The sequence below is a fragment of the Falco peregrinus genome, chromosome Z, assembly GCF_023634155.1.
Source record: "Falco peregrinus isolate bFalPer1 chromosome Z, bFalPer1.pri, whole genome shotgun sequence".
NCBI lineage: Eukaryota > Metazoa > Chordata > Aves > Falconiformes > Falconidae > Falco > Falco peregrinus.
In genome coordinates, this window is record NC_073739.1 from 59275325 (window position 1) to 59302074 (window position 26750).

The 26750-nt window shown below is 40.3% G+C and overlaps 1 protein-coding gene across 1 annotated transcript in view; it reads left to right on the forward strand.

Moving 5' to 3' along the window:
- PDE8B (phosphodiesterase 8B) overlaps positions 1-26750 on the forward strand; it is a 79571-nt gene that overhangs the window by 10974 nt on the left and 41847 nt on the right. The window contains exons 2-4 of the mRNA XM_055790315.1: positions 20697-20742; positions 22609-22615; positions 25606-25665. Of these exons, the coding sequence (XP_055646290.1) occupies positions 20697-20742; positions 22609-22615; positions 25606-25665 (113 nt within the window). The remainder of the gene's footprint in view (positions 1-20696; positions 20743-22608; positions 22616-25605; positions 25666-26750) is intronic.

The following is a 26750-nucleotide window of genomic DNA, read 5'->3' on the forward strand; positions in this document are numbered from 1 at the left end:
AACATGAAAACTACCGGGACTGTTCAGTGTTACACTCAAGCAGAAATTGTAAGGATATTGTATAAACCTCTGGTATGATCCTGCAGTGAATTAGATCTATATGCTCCCCTTGGGGGTTTAGGCCTCACAAATGTATGCGGAACAAAGTCTTGTATTTCAGTGTGTTCTTCGATGTCGTCCTAATACCTACTGTTTTGTCCCAACACATGCTTACAGAGTTTTGGGAAGAAGAACTAGTAGGTGGCAAGAAACTCTCTTAAAAAGTAGTTCAGACCAGCATTTTTGGACTGTGCTTGCATTTGTTTGTTTCTTTCCTACCCTGTCAACTCAGGAGGATCCTTTGTTGTCTGTTTGCAGATAGGCATTAAATAGAACACCTGATGCATGTACAGATATTTTTTGGCCCTCTGGCATTTTAGTGGCTTAGGGACCATCCGTAAGTTCAAAGAGTTCAGTAATCAATCATCTTCAAAGAAGGGAATCCTTTTCATGGGTGCCACCAGATTTATACAAGAGACTATTTTTAGATCAAGGACTTTTTCCCCCCTTAGAGCTGTAAGACATCTGTGGCCTCGCCTTAGATTTGAAAAATCTGCTGTGCTGAAAGTAACTCCTTTAAGGCCATCCTTTCATGTTCACTTTATTATTATTTTTCATTTGATTGCAAAGAGTCTGCAGATAGCTTAAAATTGAAAAGGTCTCTGTAAGTAGCTTATTTTTAAAGTCTTGTCAGGGAACACTGGTTTTCTGCATGGTTAGTGCAGATACTGGACTGTGAAAGGATGACCCTTAATTACCGTGCTCACATTCATTCTCTGGTGTCAATACATAGTGCAGCTTACCTGTCCAAATCTGAGATACGTGTGTTTACAATTATGATACATATATGTTTTTTAGCATATAACATATTTAACAGCAATTGAGTAAAGAATGTCTTCAACACACCCTTGTTTTATTGGGGAACTCACATAGTATAGCTGCACAGGATTCACTGAAACAGACTGAAGGAAAATGGAGGCAACTTGCTCACAGTTGCAAGGTATTTCAGTTTGCATTTCTAATGTTGTGAAATGGATACTAGTCATATATGATCATCTCACTGAAAGGTGGTCAAGAATTGGAAGAGGCTACCCAGGGAGGTGGTGGAATCTCCATCCCTCAGTGTCTAAAACACTTGTAGATGTGGAGCTTAGTGACGTGGTTTAGTGGTGGACTTGGTAGTCCTGGCTTAATGGTTGGACTTCATGATCTTAAAGGTCTTTTCCCATGATTCTACCTTTGAGTTTGGGCTGGAGAGTTACTGCTGTAAGATACTCTCATAAGGCAGATTTAGGAATATCTTGAGTGGTAAACAGCAGTAGCAAACTATTGTGCATGTCAGAAATTTTTAGGAGAGACATCAGGTTAACTTTGATTATGGACACACATTGTAGGAACATTTAACAGAGCTAGCTTTCTAACTGAACTGAATACCAGAATGTGAAAAAGATACATGTAATTATTTTTTAAGGTGCTTACAAAGAAGTACTCTGGATTTTTTGTGTGTTTTCTTATCATTGAAGGAAGAACAGCATTTCATTTCAAAATCTAATAAAAGAGCTTAAAATACAAACCAGCGCTCAATGATACAACAGTAAAAACTCTGTACCTTTTTGCACGTCCAGCCCCAGTGCAGAAATGTGCACTTCATACATGTAGCTTGGTAAAAATGACCAAATTCAAAAGTCACCGCTCCATATGTTAGGATACAAATCTTGCTCCTGGAAAGACTCTACTGACATCAGTGAGTGAAGATTTGGACTTTTTCAGATAGGAAGGTAGCAATGGGGAAATTCTCAAATTTTCTGAAAGTTTCCTCGCATTTTATTTTTAATTCAACAGAAATAAATAATTTGGCTTTGATATCTCCTCTTCTGGTTAATGGGCTGTCAGGGACCAAACTGCTGGCAGTGTATCTCCCACACAGCCCTGAGCTCCTTAGCTGTAGCTAGTAGTTGGCCTGGGCAGTGCTGCTTCTCCGAATGTGTCCTGGCTTTGGCTGGGGCAGAGTTAATTTTCTTCTTAGTAGCCGGCACAGTGCTCTGTTTTGGATTTATCATGAGAATAGTGTCAATAACGCACTGATGCTTTAGTTGTTGACAAGTAGTGCTTACCCTAAGTCAGGGACTTTTCAGTTTCCCATGCTCTGCCAGTGAGCACAAGAAGCGGGGAGAGAGCATGGCCAGGAGAGCTGACCCAAACTAGCCAAAGGGATGTTCCATACTGTAGAACATCATGCTGAGTGTATAAACTGGGGGGGCTGGCTGGGAGTGGGCCGATCGCTGCTTGGGGACTGGCTGGGCATCGGCCAGTGGGTGGTGAGCAGCTGTATTGTGCATCACTTGTTTTTTCCCTTGGGTTTTATTCCTCTCTCTCTCTCCTTTTCATTACAATGTTGTTGTTATTATTATTATTACTTTATTTCAATTATTAAAGTGTTCTTATCTCAACCTATGGATTTTACCTTTTTCCAATACTTCTTCCCATCCCACTGGGGTGGGGGCAGGCTGGGTGAGCGAGTGGCTGCGTGGTACTTACCGGCTCGCTGGGGCTAAACCATGACAGAATGCCCCACTCCTAATCCTTCCTGGTGCCTGTTCAACAGTTCTTGATGAGTGAAGGAGGTAGTGCCGTGACATAGGTGCAACCTGCCAAATTTGCATGACTTGGAGATGCTGGCAGTGATTCTTGCCACCACTCCCTTTTGTTGACCTGCCACTCTCTCTCATACAGGATTTTTGTTTTTCACTCATTCTTTCAGCGTGGGATCATTGAAGAGGGTAGTCTGCCTTCTTGGGCCAATGGGAAATCCTTTTCTATGTTTGCATGCATACTTGGTGTATGCTTGTCTGCAGGGTGCGTGAGCCATCCTCCTCTGGCGGTAACTCCCCTCCAGTTTTGACTGGTGGGCGTTCCCCCCATTTGACCAGTTGCAGAGCTGTTACCACTGCTGAGACTGGGATCAAAGCAGGGCACATTTAAATGTGTGGATCTCTTGGTTCTTTTTAGTCACAGTTCACATCACCTGCTGCCAAGTCTTTTAATTCATTCTTTGATGATTAGTTACATTTTTTTCTCACTCTGGAGGAGAGCAGTTCTATCTGCCTGTTCCAGGTACTATCAAATCTGATGAGTACCTGACAACAGGAGGCATATCTTTTCTGCTACCAGCATGTATGCCATGAACAAGAAAAAATCATGGCATGGATGTGTGACTTCAAACAGTACTTTCGTTGCTGCCTATCACAGGATTAAGCATGAAACAAGAAAGTCTTCTGTGCATTTTCTCTAAACTCCTTCCAAACTTCTCCTGCTTGTCTGCTCAGAAAGTTTCTTGGCAACTGACTTGTATGCTGATGGGAAGCTAGTGGGAATTGGATTCCCTGCTTATTTGGAACTGTCACTTCAGCAAGAGAAATATTTCAAAGATAAAATTCTGGAAAAATATTTCAAGTCAGAACTTGCTGTAGTCAGTCTCAGATTCTGTTTGTATTTTGATAAAATTGTCCACCTGATTTACTGCTTCTTCACAAGGCTTTACTTCTAATAAATAAAAATTTTCTGGTGGCTGGAAGGATCCAGCTGGAAAATTTCTGTCTGGCAATGCTGACATCGACAACAATATTATGTAGTTGAGAGGCCCAAAGACACATTACCTTAGAGATGCCTACAGTAGTTTTAAGCCAATTTTAAATTACTAAAGCTTGAGGGATACTGATTACAGCAACATCAGCTGTAAAACATGCGCTGGGAGGCTGGATACTTGAGAAGCTGTCTGCACTGACTACACCTAACTACAGCCCAACGATGTGTGCTTTTGAGGTTGAAAGCATAGGACCAAGATCTCATAGCTCTTGCTGAGACACAACCAGCCTTGTACTGAGGGGCTTGACCAGGTGCCTAAACACCTCAGCTGTGTCACTATTATAAAGGACAAGCAGGTGGCCTTGAACAATGAAGATATACAAAGGCCCAGTGGCTCCACAAATGGGATTGCAGTGCTTGCTGCTGCTCTTCCTTCTTATTTGCTAACTGACTTGATTTTTTTACTTTTTGCAATGATGCATTTTGCATCTTTGGTAGAGGTTGCACTGTTAAATCAATATTCAGGGTGAAAAATAAAATGAGTGATTATTTACTTGTCTTACCATCAGCCATAACATAATTTGTGTTGTTACAGATTCGATTTGACTTCCCTGTATATGTTCAATGCTTGCAAATGTGTTCAGTGAGCACATACAGAAATGGAAAACCATTTTCTTTGAAGGGAAAGATAAAGTGGAGCACCAAGATGAAGAATTTAGCAAGTTATTTTTAAATAAATATGATTTCAGATTTGGTTTGCATCTGAGTCTGAATCAGTCAAAAGAAGCCAAGCAAGGTTTTAAATTGGACTAGTAGGCTGTTACTTGGTCTGTTGTTCCGTTTCTTTTCATGGAGAACCTAGTCATATGAGGAAGCATATGAATGAAATGCTTACCTGATATTACTGTCAGCAACAGAAAAGTAAAGTGAATGGCAGTCAGTCATGTATGTACTGCTGTACATAAAAATTCATGGAGACTTCTGTACTGCTTCATGCTGTACACATTTCAGCGATAAGTAGTAATTTCAGACAGAAGTGTCTGTAGTCTACTTTTCAACAGCAGCATAGACAATCATTAAACCAAGCCATCTTAAGTAAGATAGATGCTCTTGCAGCTGTTTCATTTTCTCAGAATTAGTCTTTTCAGTAGAGGTCACTTATAAATCCTTCCCAAGCAGAGTGTACTTACTCTATTTCTGTACACAGTCACAGCATCTTCAGTAGTCTGCCAAGGATAATAAAACAATTTGTGGTAAGTACCAGCGAAATTACTGTGTTCATAGTATAATCTAGTTTCTTGAACCTGTGTAAAATTTCTTTATAATTTATAGCAAATATCTCATGCAACAGAGTAAAGTAACTGGCATGCATGAGAAATGGAGGAATAGTTCTTATTTCCTGTGAACATGGGCAAGTCTTCTATTCTAACATCATATTTTCACTTTCTTAATGTGATAACATGATTGATAATTACAACATAATAAGCTTTATTATGTGTAAACTTTTTTCTAATTTGATGTAGGCAAAGTCAGTTTGAGACTTCTGCGCCCTGAGTTCTGAGATGGCCTGATGTCTTTAATGGTGTGGCTTTTGCCTCCCCTGAGATGGCTGGCTGCAGAGAGAGTTCCTGCTTTGTAGTGAGGATTCCTGCACCACCACAGTTTCTCTAAGTGTCGCCAAGTGGGAGGAAGCTCCTAGCTGACTCCTTGGGTCAAAAGATAGCTCCCAATCCAGAGATGAAGATCCCACTCTGGAGCAAAATGGGAACTGTGCGTAGAGTTCTTTTAGTTATCCTCTGAAAACTTCCAAATATATGTTCCTTACCTGACTCATGGTAGGTGTTTTGAGGTGATCATATTTTAAATGTGGTAACAGTGACTGAATAATTTGAAAATATTTCTGCATACATCATGATTATAATTAAAATACCAGAGTAGGTAATAACTTTTTTGAATTTTTATTTTTAATGGCAAAGGATGTTTGTTTGGCCTGCCTTCATAAAGTGAAATATAAAAATGAAAGTTAATGCAAATGTATTTCATTAGAACTTTTATAGGCAGAACTGTATCTGCAAATATATATACCTCTCTACTGGAAGCTGCAAGGGGAATTAAAACACAAGAAACTTCTAAAACATGAAATGTTAAGCATAACCAGCACTCGGACTTCTATGGGGGAGTGGCCCTTTCCAGCATTTGGTATGTATTTGTTGCACATTTTTTTAAAAATTGATGCTGAAATGGGTCGACAACACACACTTCTATAAACTTCCTACAGTTCTCATCACTAGCAAAAAGACTTCTTTCTCACTCTCTTTCTCGTCTTACTGCTAACTTTTTGGAGGGCCCCTTTCCTAAGGTCTCCCTAAAATCAAATTACCCTAATTCGGATCTGAGTAGCAGCATTCTCAGTGTCTGTAGAGGAAAAAAAATATCACTGGAAAAGATGCACATAAATGGTGTCTCAAAGCCACTTTTTTTCAGTGTACATAGGGCAAACCCCTATTTCAGAGTAGATGTCTCTGCAAGACAAGTTTACTATGCTGACTGTTACATTGCCTTAAAGGTTATCAGAGCTGTTGTCTGCGACAACTGTAGATTCAGGGACATGCTGATTCATACAAACTTTGAAAAAAAGGCGTTATCTACCCTGAGGACTTAAAAATGGCTTTGCTTTATATTTAGTAAAAGTGTTCTGAGTAATTTGTACCTGATGTAGGCAGTTTCTGTGAAAAAAATAATGACAGCAAATTACAGAACGTGTCAGACTGTGCCTTGCTTTACAGCTGTATATACAAAAAGGAGGTGGTGTTTCATGGAGCTTGTAACATGAGTTCACTGGGACACTGGAAAAATAAGTGAAAGAGAGATCCTTTGAGGATTAATAAATCAAAAGTGACTTCTGTGTATTTTGGAAATCTCTGAGGCCTGTGGTGGGGAATGGATGCAGGAGATATCATGTGTGCTTGCCCTGGTCTTGTATGTATTACTCAGTGTTGACCATTCTCAGAGACATGATGGTAGTTTGGCGGCTTGATCTGACCCAGTGTACCTGTTGTTACGTGTTTGCAATCCTGGCCTCCATTGAAGCCTGACTTAGCAAAATATATAAGTGCACAACTAGAACCATCCAGCTTGACTGGAAAAAACAGAGCACCAGTTTGACTTTACATTTCTGCAGGGTCATTGCACTCACGAGAAGTCTAAAACAGCCTTGAGGTGGTTATAACCTGTGTCTGGCAGCTAAATATAGAACAGATGGTTAGCTTCATGTTGCTACAACAGTCTAAAAAGGAAAAGCGGTATTTCCCCAAGAAGAGCTGCATATGTGAAAATTTCTTGTTCCAATAATGTTATATGGATCGGAAGACTTGGAGCCTAAATTCTGTAAGGAAGAGTACTAATGTATTTGCAGTGCTATAACTGAAATAATCAGTGAGGCTGTTGTGTTACTCAGTGCAGAGGATCTGGCCATCCATACTGTGTTATCACTTCATCACAAGGTTTCTGCAGATGAGACCAGTGAGCTAGTCAGACTGTTTTATGTGCCCAAAAATGGGCTTTGTATGTTCAATGAGTGTAACAATTACAGACATTTCATTACAGATGTATTTTGTTAGGAGGCCTCCCAGCCTGACTTCTCTCATTTACTTTTGGAGAAGCGTTTAAACTTTAATGTTAACTTGTTAATGTGAAGTAAAACGCAGTTTCTGGAAAGCTCAAAGAGCTGGCCCCTGCAATTGTAGGAAGCCACCTTCTGTAACCCCTGTAATTTCATCAGAGCCTTGAAATAGTTTACCTCTGGTCCTCCTGACTTGACTGACAAGGGCCCTAACCTGTCATCTCTGCTTTTTCTGTTGTATTCAGCTAAGAAGCTTCTAGCATATAGCAACATACATAAGTACGCAGTGTGGCACTATCATATTGTTTGCATTTTAGCCCATTTCTATGACTCCTGCCCTCAAGGTTCTCTGCTACTGTACCAACCTTGCAGTTCTTTTATTCACCCCATTTTCTGCAGCTTTTTTAATAGCTTTGCCTGTGGCATCCCAACAAATGCCTTTCACCAGTCTTGAACAGGACAGTTTTATTAAATTTCCTTTCTCTAGAAAATCACTTTTATTATTTTATATGTTTTTATCAGCACTTACGTTAGGTTGACGCAGTAAGTTTGGTAAAATGATACTGAATTGCATCTTCTGTTCAATATAAATGTCTTTATTCTTCCATACAACTCTGGCAGATTTTTACAATGAGGGGTAATACAAAGGGCCTGTGATTGCCCGGATCACTTTCCCTGCTCTGTTGGCAGCTCATCTCCCCCAGTTTATGTCAATCAAATATCTCTCAAGTTCTTTGAAAACTGAATGTGACTTAGCAAGAAATTTATAGAAGTTCCTGTTTTCTGTATTGTGATGTGCACTTGTGAATAAGTACAATATTGAAGGGAAATAAAACATATTCTTCTGCAGAGCCCATCCAAAGACAGTTGTAAAATAAAGAGATATATGAGATATATATAACAGAAAACCCCAGCAATATATTTTTCTGTTGTAATTTCATGGACTACAGTGCTAGATGGTGAATAATTTATGCATAAGCAGTTCTTCAGTGGAGCTGTATATGATACTGAGTCTAATCCACTAAAATAAAGAGATCAGGCATTATAAAAGCTTTGTTGATGAAAATTTTGAAGGTGAGTTGGCACTAAAATCCTTTATGACTTTCAGATACAAGATTTATAGATAAAGTTCGAAAAATGTCAGGTTGTGAACTGTCCGTGTGATCTCTTGAAGAGGAGATTAGTATTCCCCTACAGTTCATTATATGTATATAGTTCCTGTTGCTTAATAGTTGCTCAATTCTGCAAAATGCTGAGCATTTGAGCCATGCTACCTTTAACTGTACAATAAACCCTTTTTGTCTCCAGTGATACTGCTCGTAAAATAAAATCAAACTGAGCTGAGGCTGTGGTGCACAGAATTTAGCTTCTGCAACATAAGGTGCATTGAAAATAGGAAGCTGTAACTATTCTTTGGGGAGAGAAAGTGTGGCAGTTAACACTGCATTCAGCACCCAGAACTTTTGCTTTTAATTCTTGAGTGTGGAATTTCATACTGTGCACATGCAGAAGTCATGGGAGAAGATCAGGTGCTGAGACATTTGGAGAGAATTGTGTTTCGCTATCAGTGGAGAATATAACAGTAAATTTTTTTAACCTCTCAGTATTGTGTTTGTAGTGGATGGCACAATCCTAATGGTGGACTAAGATGACTGTGTTCTGTTTGAACATATGTCAGTACATAAAAACTGGAGTAGTAGTAAGAGCTCTCTAGAACATTGGCACGACTCTTGTAATGCTGGATCTGGGAAGTGGCACTTAATTTGGTGGTGCTTCTCCTTGTTAAGACTGGAATAATATGTCCAAAAGAAGTATTTTTCCAGAAAGCTTTTAATGATTTCCCCACGCACTCTGTAAATAGCAATGAGCAATACCAAAATGATTATTGCTTATTGCATAGGTAATGATTGTTCTGGTGTAGCAGAGCAGTCCTCCACAGCTGGAGGACTATGCAGTGCCTTCTCTCCATCCTCTTGCAGAGCTTATTTGGACTGCAGCTGTATGCAAAAGTTAAACCCTAACAGAAGATGCTGATCCTACCAGCATTTATATGAGTAGAGTAAGGGCAGTGAAATCAACGTGACTGCATTCAGGTTTGCAAGACTGGGTAATCAAGTTTCCAGGTTTATCAGGGCAGTTCTTAGTTTTGCAAGGTATGAATACTTAAGACACATCTAACACATGTTACTCTGTTCCTCTGGGTCAAAGCTTCTCCTTCCTCTGACCATTTCAAGTGTGCTACTGTACCCACCTGGTATAAATACTGTTTCTACTCTTCCTCACTCTTTGTCAGTGTTTGGGTAGGGCTTATAGGACCAGTCAGCCTGTGTGCCCCATTATAGGAGGTATTACAAAAGGGAGAGATGATCTGTGCCTCTGAGATTTATAGCCTAAATAGGTGAGACAAACGTCACACACACTTTAGTCTTGAATGACAAAATGCAGAGGGTGACAATCCTGGTTTTTGCTTAACACCCGTGTGGCTCGGTTAGGTGACTGCCATGGGTTAACCCCAGCTGGCAATAAGCGCCACACGGTAAGCTGCTCCCTCGCTCCCCTCTGGTGGGGTGGGGAAGAGGATTGGAAGAGGAAAAGTGAGAAAACTCCAGGGCTGAGATAAAGACAGATTAACAAGTAAAGCAAAAGCCACGTGCACAGGCAAAGCAAAGCAAGGGATTCACTCACCACTTCCCATCATCAGTCAAGTGTTTGGCCATCCCCAGGGAAGCCGGGCTTTATCACTATCCCTGTCGCTAGTTGGGGTCACCTGTCCTGGCTGTGTCCCCTCCCAATGTCCCTGGCAGGGCCTGAGAAACAGAGAAGTCCTTGACTTTAGTATAAACGTTATCAGTGTGTTATCAAAATCGTTCTCACACCAAATCCAAAACAGAGCACCGCACCAGCTAAGAAGAAAGTTAACTCTATCCCAGCCAGACCCAGGGCAATGACTTACTGGTGGGCAAGGCACTGTGCACGTTCCAGCAGGTGATGTCTGCATGTCAATGCTGGAATCTTAGATTCAGACACTACTGCTGCTGTCTAGATTATTTGCAGTGGCTTTGTCAGTATTAAAATGGAAACATAAACTGAATGAAACGTGATCATGAATTATTCAGTGCGCATGAAAGCCTCCAAGCTGTTTATTTTGGTGAGAGTTTGGCTTTGATTTTCATTGTCTGAACAATGTTTGGTGGGAGACATGGCTCAGACTTTCATGTTGATAATCTGTAGCTGCACAAGAACAGGTGGTGTTGAGCTGGAGGCTTTGTTTGTTACTGGAGGGAGCATCACTTGTGATACCCGAGATGGTAGGGGTCTCCTATGGGAATAATTCTTCTACCTGTGGGTTTCTGATAAAAGGATCAATGGCAAAATAGTTAATTTTGACATATATTTAAATGCTAGGTTTGGATTTTAGAGCCAATGTTAGATTGTAATGGAAAAAAATGCACATATGTATCTGGTATCCTGAAAACTTGGGAAGATTTAATTTGTTTTATTGGTGGTTGTACTGTGTATTTGCAATTTGGACTTGTTGGGTTTTGTTTATTTTTTTAATAGAGTTTCTAGATGTAATTCTAAGTCATATCTTGTGGATAATAAAAATTTAATGAAAAGGCCAAACTGGTTGGCTCCAGCTGCCTGTTCCCAGACTCACACAATCAAGACAGAAGAACTGCGAAGAAAACACTGGCAGTGTGAAGGAGCAGGGAAGAGAGAACATTATGTCTTCAAACAAAGCAAGGAACACACTATTCTTTACCAGAGCTTATTTTGTAAAATGGAGATCAAAGTTCACAGCTGAGTTTTTTCTAAGTGAAAGGTGATTCAGAAATCTTCAATAAGTGACTAGTGCTCATCGGAATTTCTTTGTCCTGGGTTGGTTTTTTTTTGCTTTTCTGTGTTCCAGCAGGAGAAATATAGTTGGGTTTAGGCTGAGATAATACATAGGTGCCTGATGGTAGCTGGCAAAGGAAGGCCTAAACAGACCTTGCTGAACCAGGAAGAAGTTCTTTCCAGCTGTGCCCAGCTGGGATAAGGAGTAAGAGGAAGTGGTACTAAGCCAAAACTCTTGATGATGGCATCCATTGTGCATCTCTGAAGAAGAAGCCTGCTAACCACTCCAGCTTAAAGTTGATACTGACAGGTGGTAGCATCTGCATTGAATAGTGCTGGAGAAATGGTAGACTAAAAACAAATTTTGTACCTTGGGTCAAAAAGTTGTCTACCTTTTAACCCTTGGAGTGGAGTCCATAATACCTATGTGTGCAACTGGAAACTGGTATTTGAGGGTGCTGCTTCTGGCTGCTCTCCAGCTATTGACAGGCATAATCTTAGTGGGTTTGAAGGCAAGGGAGGACCTTGAATTCAGCTCAATCTTAATTTGTTCACTTTCAGTAAAAAACTGTATTGTTCATGTTAGATAAACAGTGGTAGCCAAGACAACTGAAATTTTCTCCTTCAGTAAGAAACCAATTAGGTTATCTACTACTGTAACAGCAGTGTTAAATTAATTGAGAACACACTGTTTCTTGTCAAAATCTCCCTGAGCTGAAAAGTCCTCCAACGAACAGCAGCCAAAGCCAGCAGTATATTGAATGAAGATTAAGGAGACAGATTGCCCTTTTCTAGTAGAAGTAGATTGGTGGAAAACTCCTGAATATTCACATATTAAAATATTTCACTTCTTCCTTTGCTGATTTCCAGGAGGAATTTCAAATATGGTAAATGTCTTCCAGCAAACTTCTGCTGACATTGCAGAGCCCTGGAAGTATGCCCCCACAACCCAGCACAGAAGTAGGACCTGAAATTTGTTTTGGCAGCACCTTCTACATAAGGTGGAGGGAGCTGAACAGTCTTTAGAGCAAATGCTGAGCTGGCAGCACCTCAGGTATATGCAGACAAGTTCCAGATGTTTTTTCTTAGTTTTTGGAAGGCAAAGTTAATTTTACTTTTTAAAATTATTGTTTAATGGCAGACTAATAGTATGCTTCCTAAGTTATGAGTATTGCCTAGACCAAGAGCTGATGGAAGATCAGGATTATTTAGCTAGCAGCTTGTTGCAAATTAACGTTCTAGCTGTTTCCGTTCATACTCATATAATCATACTACCTGAATCTTCTAGTATTGAAACTCACTTCTTATCTTCTTGTATCAATTTCAATAGGCAGGAACAATAGGTCTGCCACTTTTATTATCTTTTCTTGGGCAAGAGCAAAGAGCCTTATGCAACAGACAGAAAAGAGGGCAGATGGAGGAGGATCTCTCCCTGTGCCTCTTTTAACCTGTAAATAAGGGGCTTCTGCATTGAGGTTATGTTGCTACTGATGCACTTCACAGTGACGCCGAGCCTACCTCTGGTAAATTTTGTTCAACTGCTTTTTGAACACCTCTTCCAGTGGCCTGATAATTTAAGTGGAAGCATCATATTTCTTGTATTGTGAAGACTATCGATGAGTCATTCTTCATTCAGCTCTGCACCATTCATGATTTCATAGATGCCTGCTGTGTTCCTTAGTTATCTCTCTTCCTGGCAGAAGCAATCTAGTATTTTTAGTTCTCTGAAGATGTCTTGGAATATCTATGATTATTCTTGTTGCTTTCTCTTCAGTTTTTCTAGGTTTAGTTAACTTATCTTAAGGAAAACAGAAGATGATGTACAGCATTGAAACTGTGGGTTCATCATAAAGTTACATGGCAGCATAAAGTTTTGTTTGGCTCTTTGCTTCTATCCCACACTGGTTGCTTTTTTGACTAGCCAAACATACAAAGATGAAAATAAAACAAAAATTTAAATCTTTCTATGTCTATAGTTTTGGATTTTGCTCTCTCCTAAACACCAGTGTATGTATTTCTGAAACTGTTCAGGCTTTAGTTGCTCTGTTTTTCACTAAGATTGGCGTAAGGACATTTGACAGGATTCTCCAGTAATGTGCATGACTCTTGCTCTTACAAAGATGAGAATGGACAGTAACGACAAATGGATTTACAGAAAGAGGTCTCACCGTGCCAAGATCCACAAGTCTTGGGCAAATTTTATTTACTTTGACAGATGTGTGGAAGTTTGTTTTCTCCATGCCTCTTCACACTGAAAGGACATTAGCATAACTTACTTGCCATGCATACTTAGTGAAATAAAATGTGTGTGCTAACAAAATAAATTCACTTTCAGAGAAACTTCTGTTAGAAAAGTCAGTATTCAAAATAAACCCAGTGTCACTGGGGACTGCATTCTGTAATTGGTTTTCTCTCCAGAGGTCTAAAAATTTTGCTGTTTGTGACATGAGTCTGTCTCTTAATCTGTGTGTTGTTGGATTAAAAGAAGCCATCATTTTTTAACTTGCCATAATAGTTATACTGAGAGTTACTGAATTTTCGTATCTCTGAAGGAATCCATGGGGTCTGTGCAATGTTCACTTTTGAAAGTACTTCAAAGTGAAATTCATTTGCATGTTTAAAATAAAAGGGCCAATTTGATCTGAATTTACTCAAAATTACAGGCAGGGGAAAGAAGTGAAAAAAAATCAGGACTACGTTATGCAGGATATTTCTCTTACCCAGAAGCTCCGAAGTTAAAGCACTTGGCCAGCCTGTGGATTTTAATTCCTTTCCTGTCAGTACAGGCTGGGAGGTGGGGCAAAGGCATGGTTGACCTGATCTAGCATTATGATAGCACCACTTGGAGGGCTTAGATGACCTTCAGGGGTCCCTTCAAGCCAACAGTTTTGTGATTTTTGTTTTATTTTTACTTATTGGTGATTCACTGAGCATCACTAGACATGAGTGAGGTCCTTCTTCCTATTCAGGTTCCGAGTACCTGGAGGGTAGGGGAGGGTTCCTACTGCTGTAGACCTTGAGGTGCTGTAGCTAGTCAGTGGAGAAAGGTATGCTCTTAATTTATGTGTCCTGCTGCTTTGTGAGCAGGAACACCTAGCCAAAATACTGGTGGAAATCAATGCATTAGGTTTTTGCCATGACTGACTCCCCTAATTAGGAAAAAATGCTACAGAGTGTTCTTTGCTTTTTCAATGTTTGGTGGGATTTTCTCCTTTTGTAACAAATTAACAGCATCTGTGAATAAGAAACTAAGGTTGAAGAGATACCTTGCCACAGCCAGTTTCTCAAATTTTACATTACTATTTACATTACTATTTACATTACTATGGTATAGAAATCCAGCCAATTCTAAGCAATTGTACTTCTAAACTTCTACATAAACACAAGAATAAGTAATGTAAAGAGGAGTTATGCTTAATGTAAAGAGGAATAAATCCTTAGTGTTCTCATCAAAAGGTAGGAAGTAAGTCAGCTATGCTGTATGTTTCTTGTTTCTATAGACTTGCAAGTAAAACATTGACCAGAAAACCCATTAATGAATATAATTTTTTTTTCCTTAAAATCAATTCTGAATTTAGAGTGAGAAAGACAGGATGCATCTGCCCTGGTTTCATCTGAGATAGAGTTAATTTTCTTCTTAGTAGCTGGCACTGTGCTCTGTTTTGGATTTATCATGAGAATAGTGTCAATAACACACTGATGCTTTAGTTGTTGACAAGTAGCTTACCCTAAGTCAGGGACTTTTCAGTTTCCCATGCTCTGCCAGTGAGCACAAGAAGCTGGGAGGGAGCATGGCCAGGAGAGCTGACCCAAACTAGCCAAAGGGATGTTCCATACTGTAGAACATCATGCTGAGTGTATAAACTGGGGGGGCTGGCTGGGAGTGGGCCAGTCGCTGCTTGGGGACTGGCTGGGCATCGGCCAGTGGGTGGTGAGCAGCTGTATTGTGCATCGTTTTTCTTGAGTTTTATTCCTCTCTGTTATCTCTGTTTCCATCATCATTGTTATTATTATTATTATATTTTACTTGATTTCAGTTACTAAATTGTTCTTATCTCAACCCATGGGGCTTACCTTTTTCCAGTTCTCCTCCCCACCCCACTGAGGGAGGGAGGGAGCAGCTGCATGGTACTTGGTTGCCAGCTGCAGTTAAAGCACGACAGCGTTGAAGATAGAATTTCTTGAAAGAAAAATGTTTGATATCAGACTGTGATGCAGCATTTTGTAATTTGATGTCTTCCTGGTGTATATTTTACACATTCAAATTATTTTACAACATTTTTTGTCATACTGTTTTTTAATCTCATTGGCATAAATACTTAACTGACAGTGAGTACACTCATAATGACAGCTATACCTTTTGGGACTTGTGCCCTTCTCAGGTAACGTGAATAGCTGGCAAGTATCTGAGCCACCTCTCTGGGCACTCTGCTTTTGAATGAGAGATGTGGGTAGTAGATCTGGGGATGTGGACCATTTATTGCTCTGCTGTAGGGTGTGGGTGAAGGAGAAAGAAAGATTGCCAGAACCCAGCAGGCATAATGACCAGGAGTTCACAAGGAACATAAATCTGAAACTGCTGAACTACTAACTGTGTCACCTGTTCTTTAAACTGATCTTGGTGCCAGAGAAGTGAAAATTGGATAATGACACTTTAGTCTTCCTTTAGAGGGTACCGAAGATCACCTAGGAATTGCATTTTGTTGCCATACTGGGCAAGACACTATGTCTGGAGAAAAAATGTAGAGCAAGTAGATTTGAAGGTAATTGGGTAGCAGGACCTGCTGCAGAACAGTTAGCCTTGCTTTTTCTGTAAGGAAAGCGTAGGCTGAGATGAGCTATCAGCATCAAGCTTAGGCAGTGTAAGGGACAGTATCACTATGTGCTTGCCCTGTTTTTGCATTTTTTGGTTTGTCGTCTGCTTTTGGCCACTTCTGGAGACAGGACGTTGGGCTGAGGCTGGTTGGTCTGACTGATTTTTGGTTGTTCCTCACAAAGCTTCTAAAAATGACATGGGAATGTGTTTAAAAATCTCTCTGGAGATTTGTGAATTTTTATTAAGGGGTGTCCTAATCAACTGTGTTCAACCAACTGTAACATGGACACCGTATCTATTCTGTGCCAGCATCAAGATCCAGAATTGTGGTACTGGTCTTAGGACTAATGTGCAGATCATGAGCCTTGAATCCATGTAAGAAAAATGTGCGGGGGGAGAAACTGCATGTACAAACCTTTAGGATTGATTCCAGACTCTGTTGGAAGCCTTAATCTGTGATTTATGTGAATGAAAGGAACATGGACTACTCTTTATGGGTTGTGGAGTTTTTGTAGCCTATCTTCACTTGACAGGTCTCAAAGCCAAAGTTGCTGCTGTGAGCAGAGTTGAAGACCAGTCAACAATGGGAGCTGGTATGCCAAATAACAAAATAATGGCCAAACTAGTGTATTTTCTGCTTGGTTGTTCTACTTCCTATTATGATAATGTTTTCATAAGGAAGCTGCTACCACAATGTGAACCAAGTGCAAAAAGTCCTAATATAATATTCTTTCTTTAGTTATCATTTTTATCATGCACACATTTGTTATATCAGAGCTCACATAATTATTTTACAAGTGTCAGCTTGCTTGTTCAAGAGATTGCCTAAAGTGGCTTGCAACTTGACACTGGTACTTTTTTATCCCCCTCGAGGATATTTTTTTCTCTTAAGGATGATCTGATGTTTGTGACCTGTTTTTCCTAGCTGCCCTTTGTTCCCCTTCTCTTCCCCATGTCTTTCAGAGGTTTATCTGCATCCCATTGGCTTGCTTTTCTTCCCTTACCACTGATTTTAGATTGAAACAGCAAGATTATACCATTACTACTGTCTGTAATTGCTTAAAAATAGATTAATTATGTTGCAGGGGGGAAAGGAGTGAGAAATAGAGAAGAAACAAGTCTGTGTTTTCAAATACTTACTTTTCTAGTTTCTTACTGGAAACACAAGCCAGGAAACCATGTAGAGTGGAGTAAGGATGAAGAAGCGAGAAAGAAATCTTAACATCTGTTACTGAGGCTGACTCTGCTCAGACAGATCTTTGCAGCTTTACACAAAAGCAATTGTAGGAGCAGGTTCTGAGAACCAAACTCAAAAAGCAACTTAAGCATCCAATATACTACCAACTGTGTAATTCACAGAAATTCAACTTTAGCCGTTTGATCCTTAGAATTTGAAGCTTTTACGAGGACTTCTGCTTATCTCCAGAAGCGCTACCAATTTCAGCTGTACTAAGATCTGCAGTCTTGGCACATACTTCACAGGGAAGAATATGTGGAGTTCACAGCTGGAAACATTTGTAAGGCGAGGGTGGTCATGGAAGGGAAGACTCTTCTTCCCCTTGACTTTCTTCCTCACCGTCACAAGTTTTCATTTCCCTTGCATGCAGTGACAAAGCTTCAACTGGAAGCATTGAGAGGGCTTCTTCCCAATTCTGTTTGCTTTTGGGAAGCAAAAGAACCAGTTGCAGGTTTGTGAGCTCTACCCTTGAGCTAGGGACATGAAAGTACAGCAGAGCCTGCCAGATCTGCGTGTCTTTTGGATTTGGGTCCATTTTATTGATTGTGTATATAGTGTTTTCATGCTATGTGCCTTAGTGTGTGTTGTCCTGAGCTAAGGATTTGGCCCAGTTGAGTAGTTGTATGTGTGATAGCTATGTGAGTAAAAGACATATTTTATTTTTCCCCCCAAGGGAATTTTGAGGTCTGTTGCTTGTCAACAAAACCACATATACTACCTGGAAGAGGAGAACCCCATTAGTTCTGTTGCTTATACCTATGGGAAGAGTACACTCAAAACTACAGAGTAAAATTTTCTTGACATATAGGTAAGCTTTAAGTGATTAAATCATTAGACTGGGAAAATGCTACACTGCATGAATTTAAACTAAGATGCAAATATATCACAGGCCTCCTAAATGAGTGCTAAATTAGTATATTAAGGAAAAAAACCTATGCTTATCTTGGACCTTTATACTGTTTAATAATCTTCTCCTTGGAGTATGCTGTAAAAATTGTTTTGATTCTCGGGGGTTTTACAGCATTAACTTATTTGAGGTGCCACATTTTAAATAACACTTTCTTAAAAACAGAAAGCATTCTGAAATGTAACTGAAAGTTTTGAAAAACAGACCTAAACTCCAAACAGTCAGATCCCACTTGCCTCAATCTGGAGTGGTATAATTATGGAGAAGAGAGGAGTTTTCAAAACATTCCAATTGCCTATAAGGAGAGCTTGGTTCTGATTGTGCTTTCTACAGTAACAAGAGTTAAACTGACTCCTGGAAATGTTAGAAAATACCACTTTTTTGCAAGGTTTATAAAAATTTAGGGCTGTACTTTTAATATAATAATATTCTGAAAAAAATTTGGTTGTACTTTCCATCCTATTGTAAAAAATTTTGTACTCTAATGGTTTGTGCAAAATATGTGTGGGTGTTGGTTCTGTCCTTTTTTTGCTTTTATTTAAGGTAGAAATTCCATTAACATTTTCTTGAGCAGAAAAAGCATAAAGTGAGATAAAAAATTTTAGTCAAGAATCCAAATATGGAGGTAGTATTTGAAAGAATAAACCTACAAAGTGATAAAAAAGTTGCAAGTGTTAGTTTTTTATGCATATGCTGGCCCTGGATGTGTTTGGTTTTCAACAAAGCAAATGAGTATTGTGTAAAAGACCAGGGCACGGCTGTGGAAGGGCTATACAACACAAACTGAAAATGGCTTTGCTGCCTGTAACAGCCTGTAACTGTTGATTGTTTACAGCAGCACACATGAGAGGAGTGAGACAGTGTTGCAAGAGTGACACCACCATATCTACAAGCCATCTAAATAATTGGGGGCATGGCTTTTGGGGTTACTTTTTGCAAAAATGCAGAGATCGTGAAAACCTGGAAACTTGAAAACTCAACAGCCAGGGTGCACAGACTGAAATCCCAGGCAAAGGGATCGGGGACAACTCACACGGATAAGAAACAGGCTGGGAAAGGTCTTCAGAGAGAAGATAGGTTTGTTTGCATCCCTTTAATTTTGTTTTCTCTTTTGCTGTCATCTGCAGAGAAGATTTTGTCAGTGCCTTCTGCATCCTTCTGCAAGTTGAATGTAAGCTTGGCAAGTTTTCCTATGTCACAATTAAAGAGAAGGATGCTGTAATAATATGCAGGCAAAATAAGAGAGCAGGATGAAAAGACTGCAGGTGGTTGAGAAGGAAAGGCCACATTTTATAGATAACATAGAATAAGCAAGATTTAGAAAGAGCCAGGGTGGGAGGATTTAAGTTAAGCTCAAGTGGATGATGACTTACGAATTGTGGCTATGAGCAGAGGTTTGGTGGCAGTTCTCACAGTGACGGAGGGAAGGCTGCAGATAGAGGTTCATGGGGGAGACATGGATTTGGAAGTGGGTTTTGCCTGAAATGGCAACTAGACACATGCATAGGGAAAAGCTGAAATTTCTGTTGCTGAAAGTGGAAAGAGGTCTGGAACAGGGGTATAGTCCTCAGTGGAGCTGTGGTTTTGGAACAAATCGTTTGTTTCTTGCAATCAAGAAAATGAAGAAAAAACCCAGAATGAAATCTAGGTTTCCTGTTCCAAGTAAATGGGCTTTTAGGTCAGTATTTCTAAGGCACACTCCCTGCAGTGATAGATGTGAAAGGAAAAACTGTCTTAGGTCTTTGCCAGGGTTAGAGGATCTTCTATGGAAGGACATTCTGAAGGTGTAAAGAGAGAAGTAGAAAGGGTCTTGGGGTGAAGGAGATTTCTGAAAGCCAATATCAGCCTAGATTTCAAACAATAACGTGTCAGTGGTGTGAAAGGCAGCTGATGGGGGCATGGGAGAGGCCTGCAGAGTACTGCAGAGCTTTGACTTGAGAAACACTTAGCGACTTCTCTTTGACTGGAGTGCAGAGAACCTGAGTTCAATACAGTTAAGGAAGGAAAGGAATGAGACCCTGAAACTGAAGCCTACATAATTTTGTGGTCTTAGCAGTAGATGGCATACAGCCAGTTATTTCCAGGGTGTTACCACAGATGGAAGCCGTAAAGGTTACTGATGCGTTGAGGGTCTGCAGTGGTCCTGGGTTCTTGGTTCCAGGCACCCCACAGAAAGTTTGTACCTGCTGGTTTTGAGAATATTTGTGACCTACAGAGAGCTTATGTCACACATTGTAAATCGGCTAGGTCTTCAAAATGCATACATGTATTTTTTTACCAGTTCCTGTGTATCTGATGTGTCAGGCTTTTGTTACGGGTGCTTGCAGAGTTTGCAGTGGCCGAGTCAGCAAAGACGAAGCCTGATTTCTTCTAAATGTTATGTGTGTTTGATCATTACATTGGCCTTAGAGTTGAGCTCTCCAGCTGTGCGGTGCCCCTCTGGGCTCCTTGGGACGGTGGCCGCTGGCTGGTGTGATGCAGCAGCAGCCTGTGGAGCAGTGTGTGTTGGCGGCCCTCTAGTGGGGGCCGGGGCAGCGAAAGGGTGTGAGCAGCTGGGAAGGCGGAAGCACAAGTCAGCTGGAAGGCACAGCAAGGGGAGAATAAAAAAAAAACAAACAAAAAAACCCAAACAAAAACCAGAACTTGACAACAGAGGTGGCCGAGAGTGTGCTCCGTGAGAAAGAGTTGGGAGCGTATCTGTGCCGGTGGGTGGAGAGGATGGACAGGGGCAGCCAGTCAAATGAATGAGTTGAGGAAAGAACGTGTCTGGAAAAGCCATGGAGGTCAGGCCAAAAGACATCTAGCTCAGGACCAAGTCCCCAGAAGGAGGAATGTGTAGTGATCTATCCTGTTTATTCTCTCAGCTCTTCATAGCTTACCTTTTAGGGGGCTTCTTGAGTCAGTGGTGGCATCTTTGTGAAAAGAGCTCTTAATTTTTCTCCTGTAAATCTGTCCCTTCTTTAACATACACAAATTGCTATACAGGTCAAGTGATGTTTCCTGTGACAGCTGAAGCTGGCAAAGAAGCATGAGGAGACTCCAAACAGAGAAAGTTTTAACAGGCTAAGTGTTAAGCTGTAGAAAAATGCCAGTGGGTGGGAGCCGAATGGATCAGGAGTGATAAAAAATTTAAAAAAAAGAGGAGGACTGGGATATAGTTCTGCTAAGACAAGACCAAAAAGAAGAAGGGGAGGGAGAGAGGGACGGAACATTGCTGAACAGCGGAACAGGAGCTGGACACCCTGGTCAGGTGTGTTGTAGCAAGAAGAGGAGCAGGACACAAGCTCCAGGCCAGCGATGCTGGAGAACAGCTGTGGGGCCTGTGTCTCAGAGGGGAATTCAAGCAAGATTAAGACCATTGTGGAGGTCACACATGGTTATAATCCTTTTCAAGACTGCAATTTGACCAGGAGGAAATGGGAAAGGACTTGAGGTTGACAATAGTGGTGTAATAATTGAATATGGAAATGATAATAGCCAAAGGATGAGCTTAGGTGTCAGCCTTTACCAGTGGTGTAGATGGGGAAAGCTGAGCTGGAGAGAAATGCAAACGAGCTCTAGCAAAGGTGGAGAGATGGAGCCAGGAGAGCGCAGTGGTGCAGTGGGAGCTGGGTTGAAAAGAGAGTCCTTTCACCCACTTACCAAACCAAAAGGGCAGAGGTCAGAAAAAATGCTACAAACGTGAGGGAAGGGATGCATCAGCATGGGAATAACTAAAGGGGAAAGAAGATATAAAAGGTAAGGGGAAGGACCGCTGAGTGCAAAAGGGTGTCCGTAGGGACCTTGGCGCCTGTGCAGTTCTTCTCAATTGGCACATCCATCCTGACCTTTGCTGGAGGCTGAACTCACCAACACCTTTGCTTCACTGCTTGGTTGGCTCTAGTTGCTGTTGTTGCTCTGGGGCAATGAAGAATTCAAGATTTTGCTGTACTAATTAGTCATTGTTTTGGTTGTGTTACTAATTGTTGATGATTCATAAACTGCAGGGGCTGTAAGTCTGCAGGCATATGGGGGGGTAAATACTTTTGTATTAGTGATTTAAGAGGGCGGAACTTTAATGAAGTGGTAAATACATTTTGCTTAATGGTACTGCTATGATAGTAAGGTAGTTGATGATCACTGATGTAGATGAAAACATACAATTTAAGAAAGTACCATTGACTTTGTCTTTATTTATTTGATTAATAGCTGATTCCTGTGGAGATTACCTAGGGGATTAGAATAATAATGGAGAGAATACCAGGCAGCTTAAAATGTTAAAACAAAAATTTCTTCACTATTTTTAAGCTTTTTCTTTTCCCAAATGTTTAGTTTATTTATGATTTCTTTGCTCCCAACCCTGTGTCTGTTCCTCTGCCCACTGAAGTCACGGATTTTCTCACTGGCCTCTTTGGAACCAGGCTTGTCTCCACATGTTTTGCCAGAAAGGTTTGTCATAAGCTACCATACTAATTGATTTAGGTTGCAGATCTATTAGCAGTCCTTCCTGACAGTCAATCAAATAATGGGATTTATTTAAATGGGAAATCATCAGCAACGAGATACTTAAGTCAGGAAATGAGCAGACATATGGTCATGGTATCACTAATATGCAATGTCCATATGGTCAGATTCTTCTGGGAATTAGGAAGATGTGGAATTAGTTACTTCAGGCCAAGGAGAAATCCGTAGGACATTTGTGAAGGCCAGGCACCCATGTCATTATTCTCGCTGGCTTCTCTAGCTGTGTTTTGAAAGAGAAAAGCGAGACAATCACTGTACCCAGAGCAATTTGGGCATAGAAATCCAAGGGACTGATTAAGCTTGTAAAACAAAACTCAGAACTCCAAGTCCAGGAAGGAGAATTTCAGACATACTTTTTGCTCTATCTGATGGGAAGGTTTGATAATCCTTCCTATGCTGAGGTTCACTACCAGCCTTAATTTGGGGGTCCCACCTGATACTGTGCATTGTGTAAGTAATGAAGTTGAGCCACTGAGAGACTTTGTTGTACGTGGCAGTATTTCAGATATAGCAGCACCTTTCCTATATCCCTGTGTGGTTCTGACCCTATCATATCTGCACAGAGCAGGATGGGGACAAGTTCACCTACGCTGGAGCTCTCAGATTTTTCTAATACTCATGAAGCTACTGTTGGCAAAGGCAGGACACACTGAAACTGCGAGGGGGAAAGAGGGAGAGACTATGATTTTTATGTCTCTCTATTCAGGTATTTTCTATTCATGAGGCTGATGCAGAAGCGTCAGGGACAGAAAACCTGAGTCACAGCTGTGTGGGTTGTTGTTGGTTTTGTTTTAAAATACCTAGGCTAAAGAAGTGGGTATTCTATAAAGTAATCTCTGTAAAGGGAGTGATAGACTTGCCTTTATCAACGTCTTAGACACAGTTATTCTATCTTGTACAAAACAGAATAATTAAAGCTGAATATCCTCTGAAGCGGTGGAAAAGTAGAAGGCCTTAATTTACAGCATCAGTTCCCTAGTACCATGAATAAATGGATAATAAAATAAATATCTGTGTCCTAACTGTCTTTTGTGAAGGATCCCAGGCTCTTGATCAATATATTCCGGAACAGTTGTAGCTGTACATTGTGAAAAATAAGCTTTTGCAGTGATGCTGACCCAAGTCTGTTGTGTATTTGTACAGATTTGACTAATGAGACCACTTTAAAACTTTTTTTAAAAAATCAAAGTGAGTCATGATAAAAAAATGTACTTAAGAGTTTCCTATATACCACTGGAGTGTGAATTTGCTGGTTTTCTTTTTTGGTGGGCGGGGGAAGAAGAGTTGGGAACTTTCAGAGGACTGTTTCTCTAACCTTACTCATAACTCATGGTTGATGATGGGTGCTAAATTTCATTTCTATTCTGATACACATACTGGCATTAAATTACATTCTCCTATGGCAGAAGCTCAAGTGGGAAGTGAAGCTTTTGTGTGAGAAAAGGAGAGGTTAACTACACTTATATTGGGGGCAGTTTTTGCTTTGGAAAACAGTGGCAGGCTTTGTAGTTTAATCTTTGGACTGCTGCCTGTTACCACCTTCTGACGTACATTGCAGGGCTGAGAAGAATCGATGCTCAGCGGCGCATGAAAGTTCAATGTGTCAGTTGTAGCTATACACAATGCCACTGTCTCACATGTAGGCAAGGCTGTTAATACTTAACACAGTATTGCATTCTCTAAGGAAATAAGTTGCATGCTGGTAACTTCATCTATTTTGAATGTTTATACACATTCCTTTGAAAAATACTAGATTTAAGAATAAGGTAATACCTGGACAAAAGGCTTAAACTAATGAGCACCACAGAGCAAAATGCTGCAGAAATAAGGCTCCAGGATTCCAGTGTGTCAGGGAACGGTCCTGGGAATCTGCCTACAATCACAGCTTTGTTCAGGTTACATGTCTCACAGGGTGATTGCTTTAACTCACCTGCACCAGGCACCTGGGGTAACTGGTACCAGGAGAGCAGAGACTCTGCCCTTTTGGAGTTTGCTAACTTGCACATAATCCAGGGGTCCTCAAACTACGGCCCGCAGGCTTTATACGGCCCACCAGGGTCCTCAATCCAGTCCCCAGTATTTACAGAACCCTCCCCGCTGGGGGTTGGGAGGGGAAACCAAGCAGCCGCAGATGACTGCCTGCCACTGCATCTGCGCACCGGCCCCCTGGTTAAACAGTTTGAGGACCCCTGACATAATCCTCCATACTCATGTCAGTAATAAAACATTAAACTCAGTGTTTTAAAGGTTCAAAGACTCTTTTATTTAAGAACACGCATCTATGGGAGGACATAAGTATTGTTCAGTTGCTTAACAACCTTCTGTAGCTAATGGTCTGCAGTGAAACAAATCGGTAGTATACAGGAGAGGTATATTGAAATGTATCAAAACACAAAAAGTATTGAGGTAGTCCAACTCCTAGGAAATATGGCAACAAAGCAGACACAGCCAATGTCTGCTGGCTTTCTTTCAGTAGCTTCAAATTATGATTACCTCCATCCTCTGAAAATGTCATGGCTTACATGGTAGCAATGTTTGTTCTTGCAAACTAAAGGCTATGGTTCTGGAAAACAATTTTAAATCTGCAATCCAAACAAGTTCTCTTGTCTGAAAAGTCATACTTTTTCTAACCAAACTTATTAAAATATTATTGAATATATGTCACAAGACCTTTAATACAAGTTCTGTCTTCCATTCCAATGAATAAGGCAATTTTTGGCCAGAAAAAGTAGCTTTCTGTAGTCTTAAGCAAGATACAAGTTCTTCTGTGTAACCAAGGTACTTTGTGGGGAAAGAGGGGAAAGGAAGTGATGTTGCTTGTTTCCTTATTTAAAAAACTGTCATTTTTAACTTAGAGGCAAATAAAACAAAATTAGGAGTTTGATAAAATACGTTCATAAAAGATACAGTTCAGAGCAACTAAATTAAGGCAGCTAGTCATATGCCTGCCTGCCTTTGAAAATCTTTCATAGTTCTTTTTGATCTTTCTTTCTTGCATGTAAAATGCTATCTTATTAAGAACCAGACTGGAAACAAATGTCTGTATTACTCTTCTTTAGCAGGCTTCAACTACAGAAGTACAAATTGGGCCCATGAGACTGACACAAGATCCAGTTCAGGTAAGATGCTCTTTCAGTTTCTTGATACAGTCAATTCAGTGTTACAGGAGAAGAAATTTAAGTTCAATCCCTATAGTTAAGTATAGTGTTTTCATTTTCCTTGTGCAAGGACTGTGAGATGGTTAATTGGTGTTCTGGTTTATCTGATTGCTTGTGAAGATGTCTACAAGCAAATTAACTTGGTAAACAAGGTGCTCTATGTTTCCATTAATGTCAAATAATTCCTTTTATGTGTCCTGTCAATAGGAGTGTGTGTGTATGTGCATTAGCAGGGGAAAAAGCTGCCTCTCTGGATGTTAAAAACTGTTCAGTTCTGATATAGCAAAGAAGAAAGCTCCATTATAAAGTTTAGGTACTTGCTGAGTTTTGCTGGGTTTTGCACAACAGAACAGAGAACTGTGCTTTTACAGGTCACCAACCCAAGAAATCACACCACCTCCAACAAGACAGGTTGAACTTCATCTTAAGGACCAACAGCTCTCACCCGTACTTGCTTCTGTTTCTGTACATTTTGTTCCTGTGCCAGTAAACAGATGGACAAGCCTTATTTTTTTTAGCTTATAGTGGGTGTTAGAGCTCTCAGATGATAGGAAATTAAAAACCTGTAGTTTTTAACATTGTTCTAGTGATACAGCTTTCATTTGAATTAACTTTTTGGGTCACTCAACTCTAAAATACAAAGGCATTTAGTCACCAGCCATCTTTTCTGTTTTATTTTTTCTTTTTTCCCCATATTTGGCTATGAAAGGAAAAACCCACATGTGGAAGAAATGCTGTTCTCGAAAATAAATCGTGTATATGCATCATAAAGCTTTACTTTTTTTTTTTTCCTCTATTAAGCATTCAGTCTTAATGATTACTTGATCTGATAAAACTGTTTAGATTATAAGAAAACTGTGGAGCTGTGGCTTCAGCAGTAGACCAGTCATCGGTTTTGCAAGGAATTTCAGCATAAAGAAGCATGGAACTCTTCACAGAAAAATGTTCTTTAGACAGTGATCGTCTTCAGAAAGATAGTCAAGCAGATATTTAACAAATACAAATACTCTCAGTGTTTATGACAGGATTTCACTTCGCAGAAACTG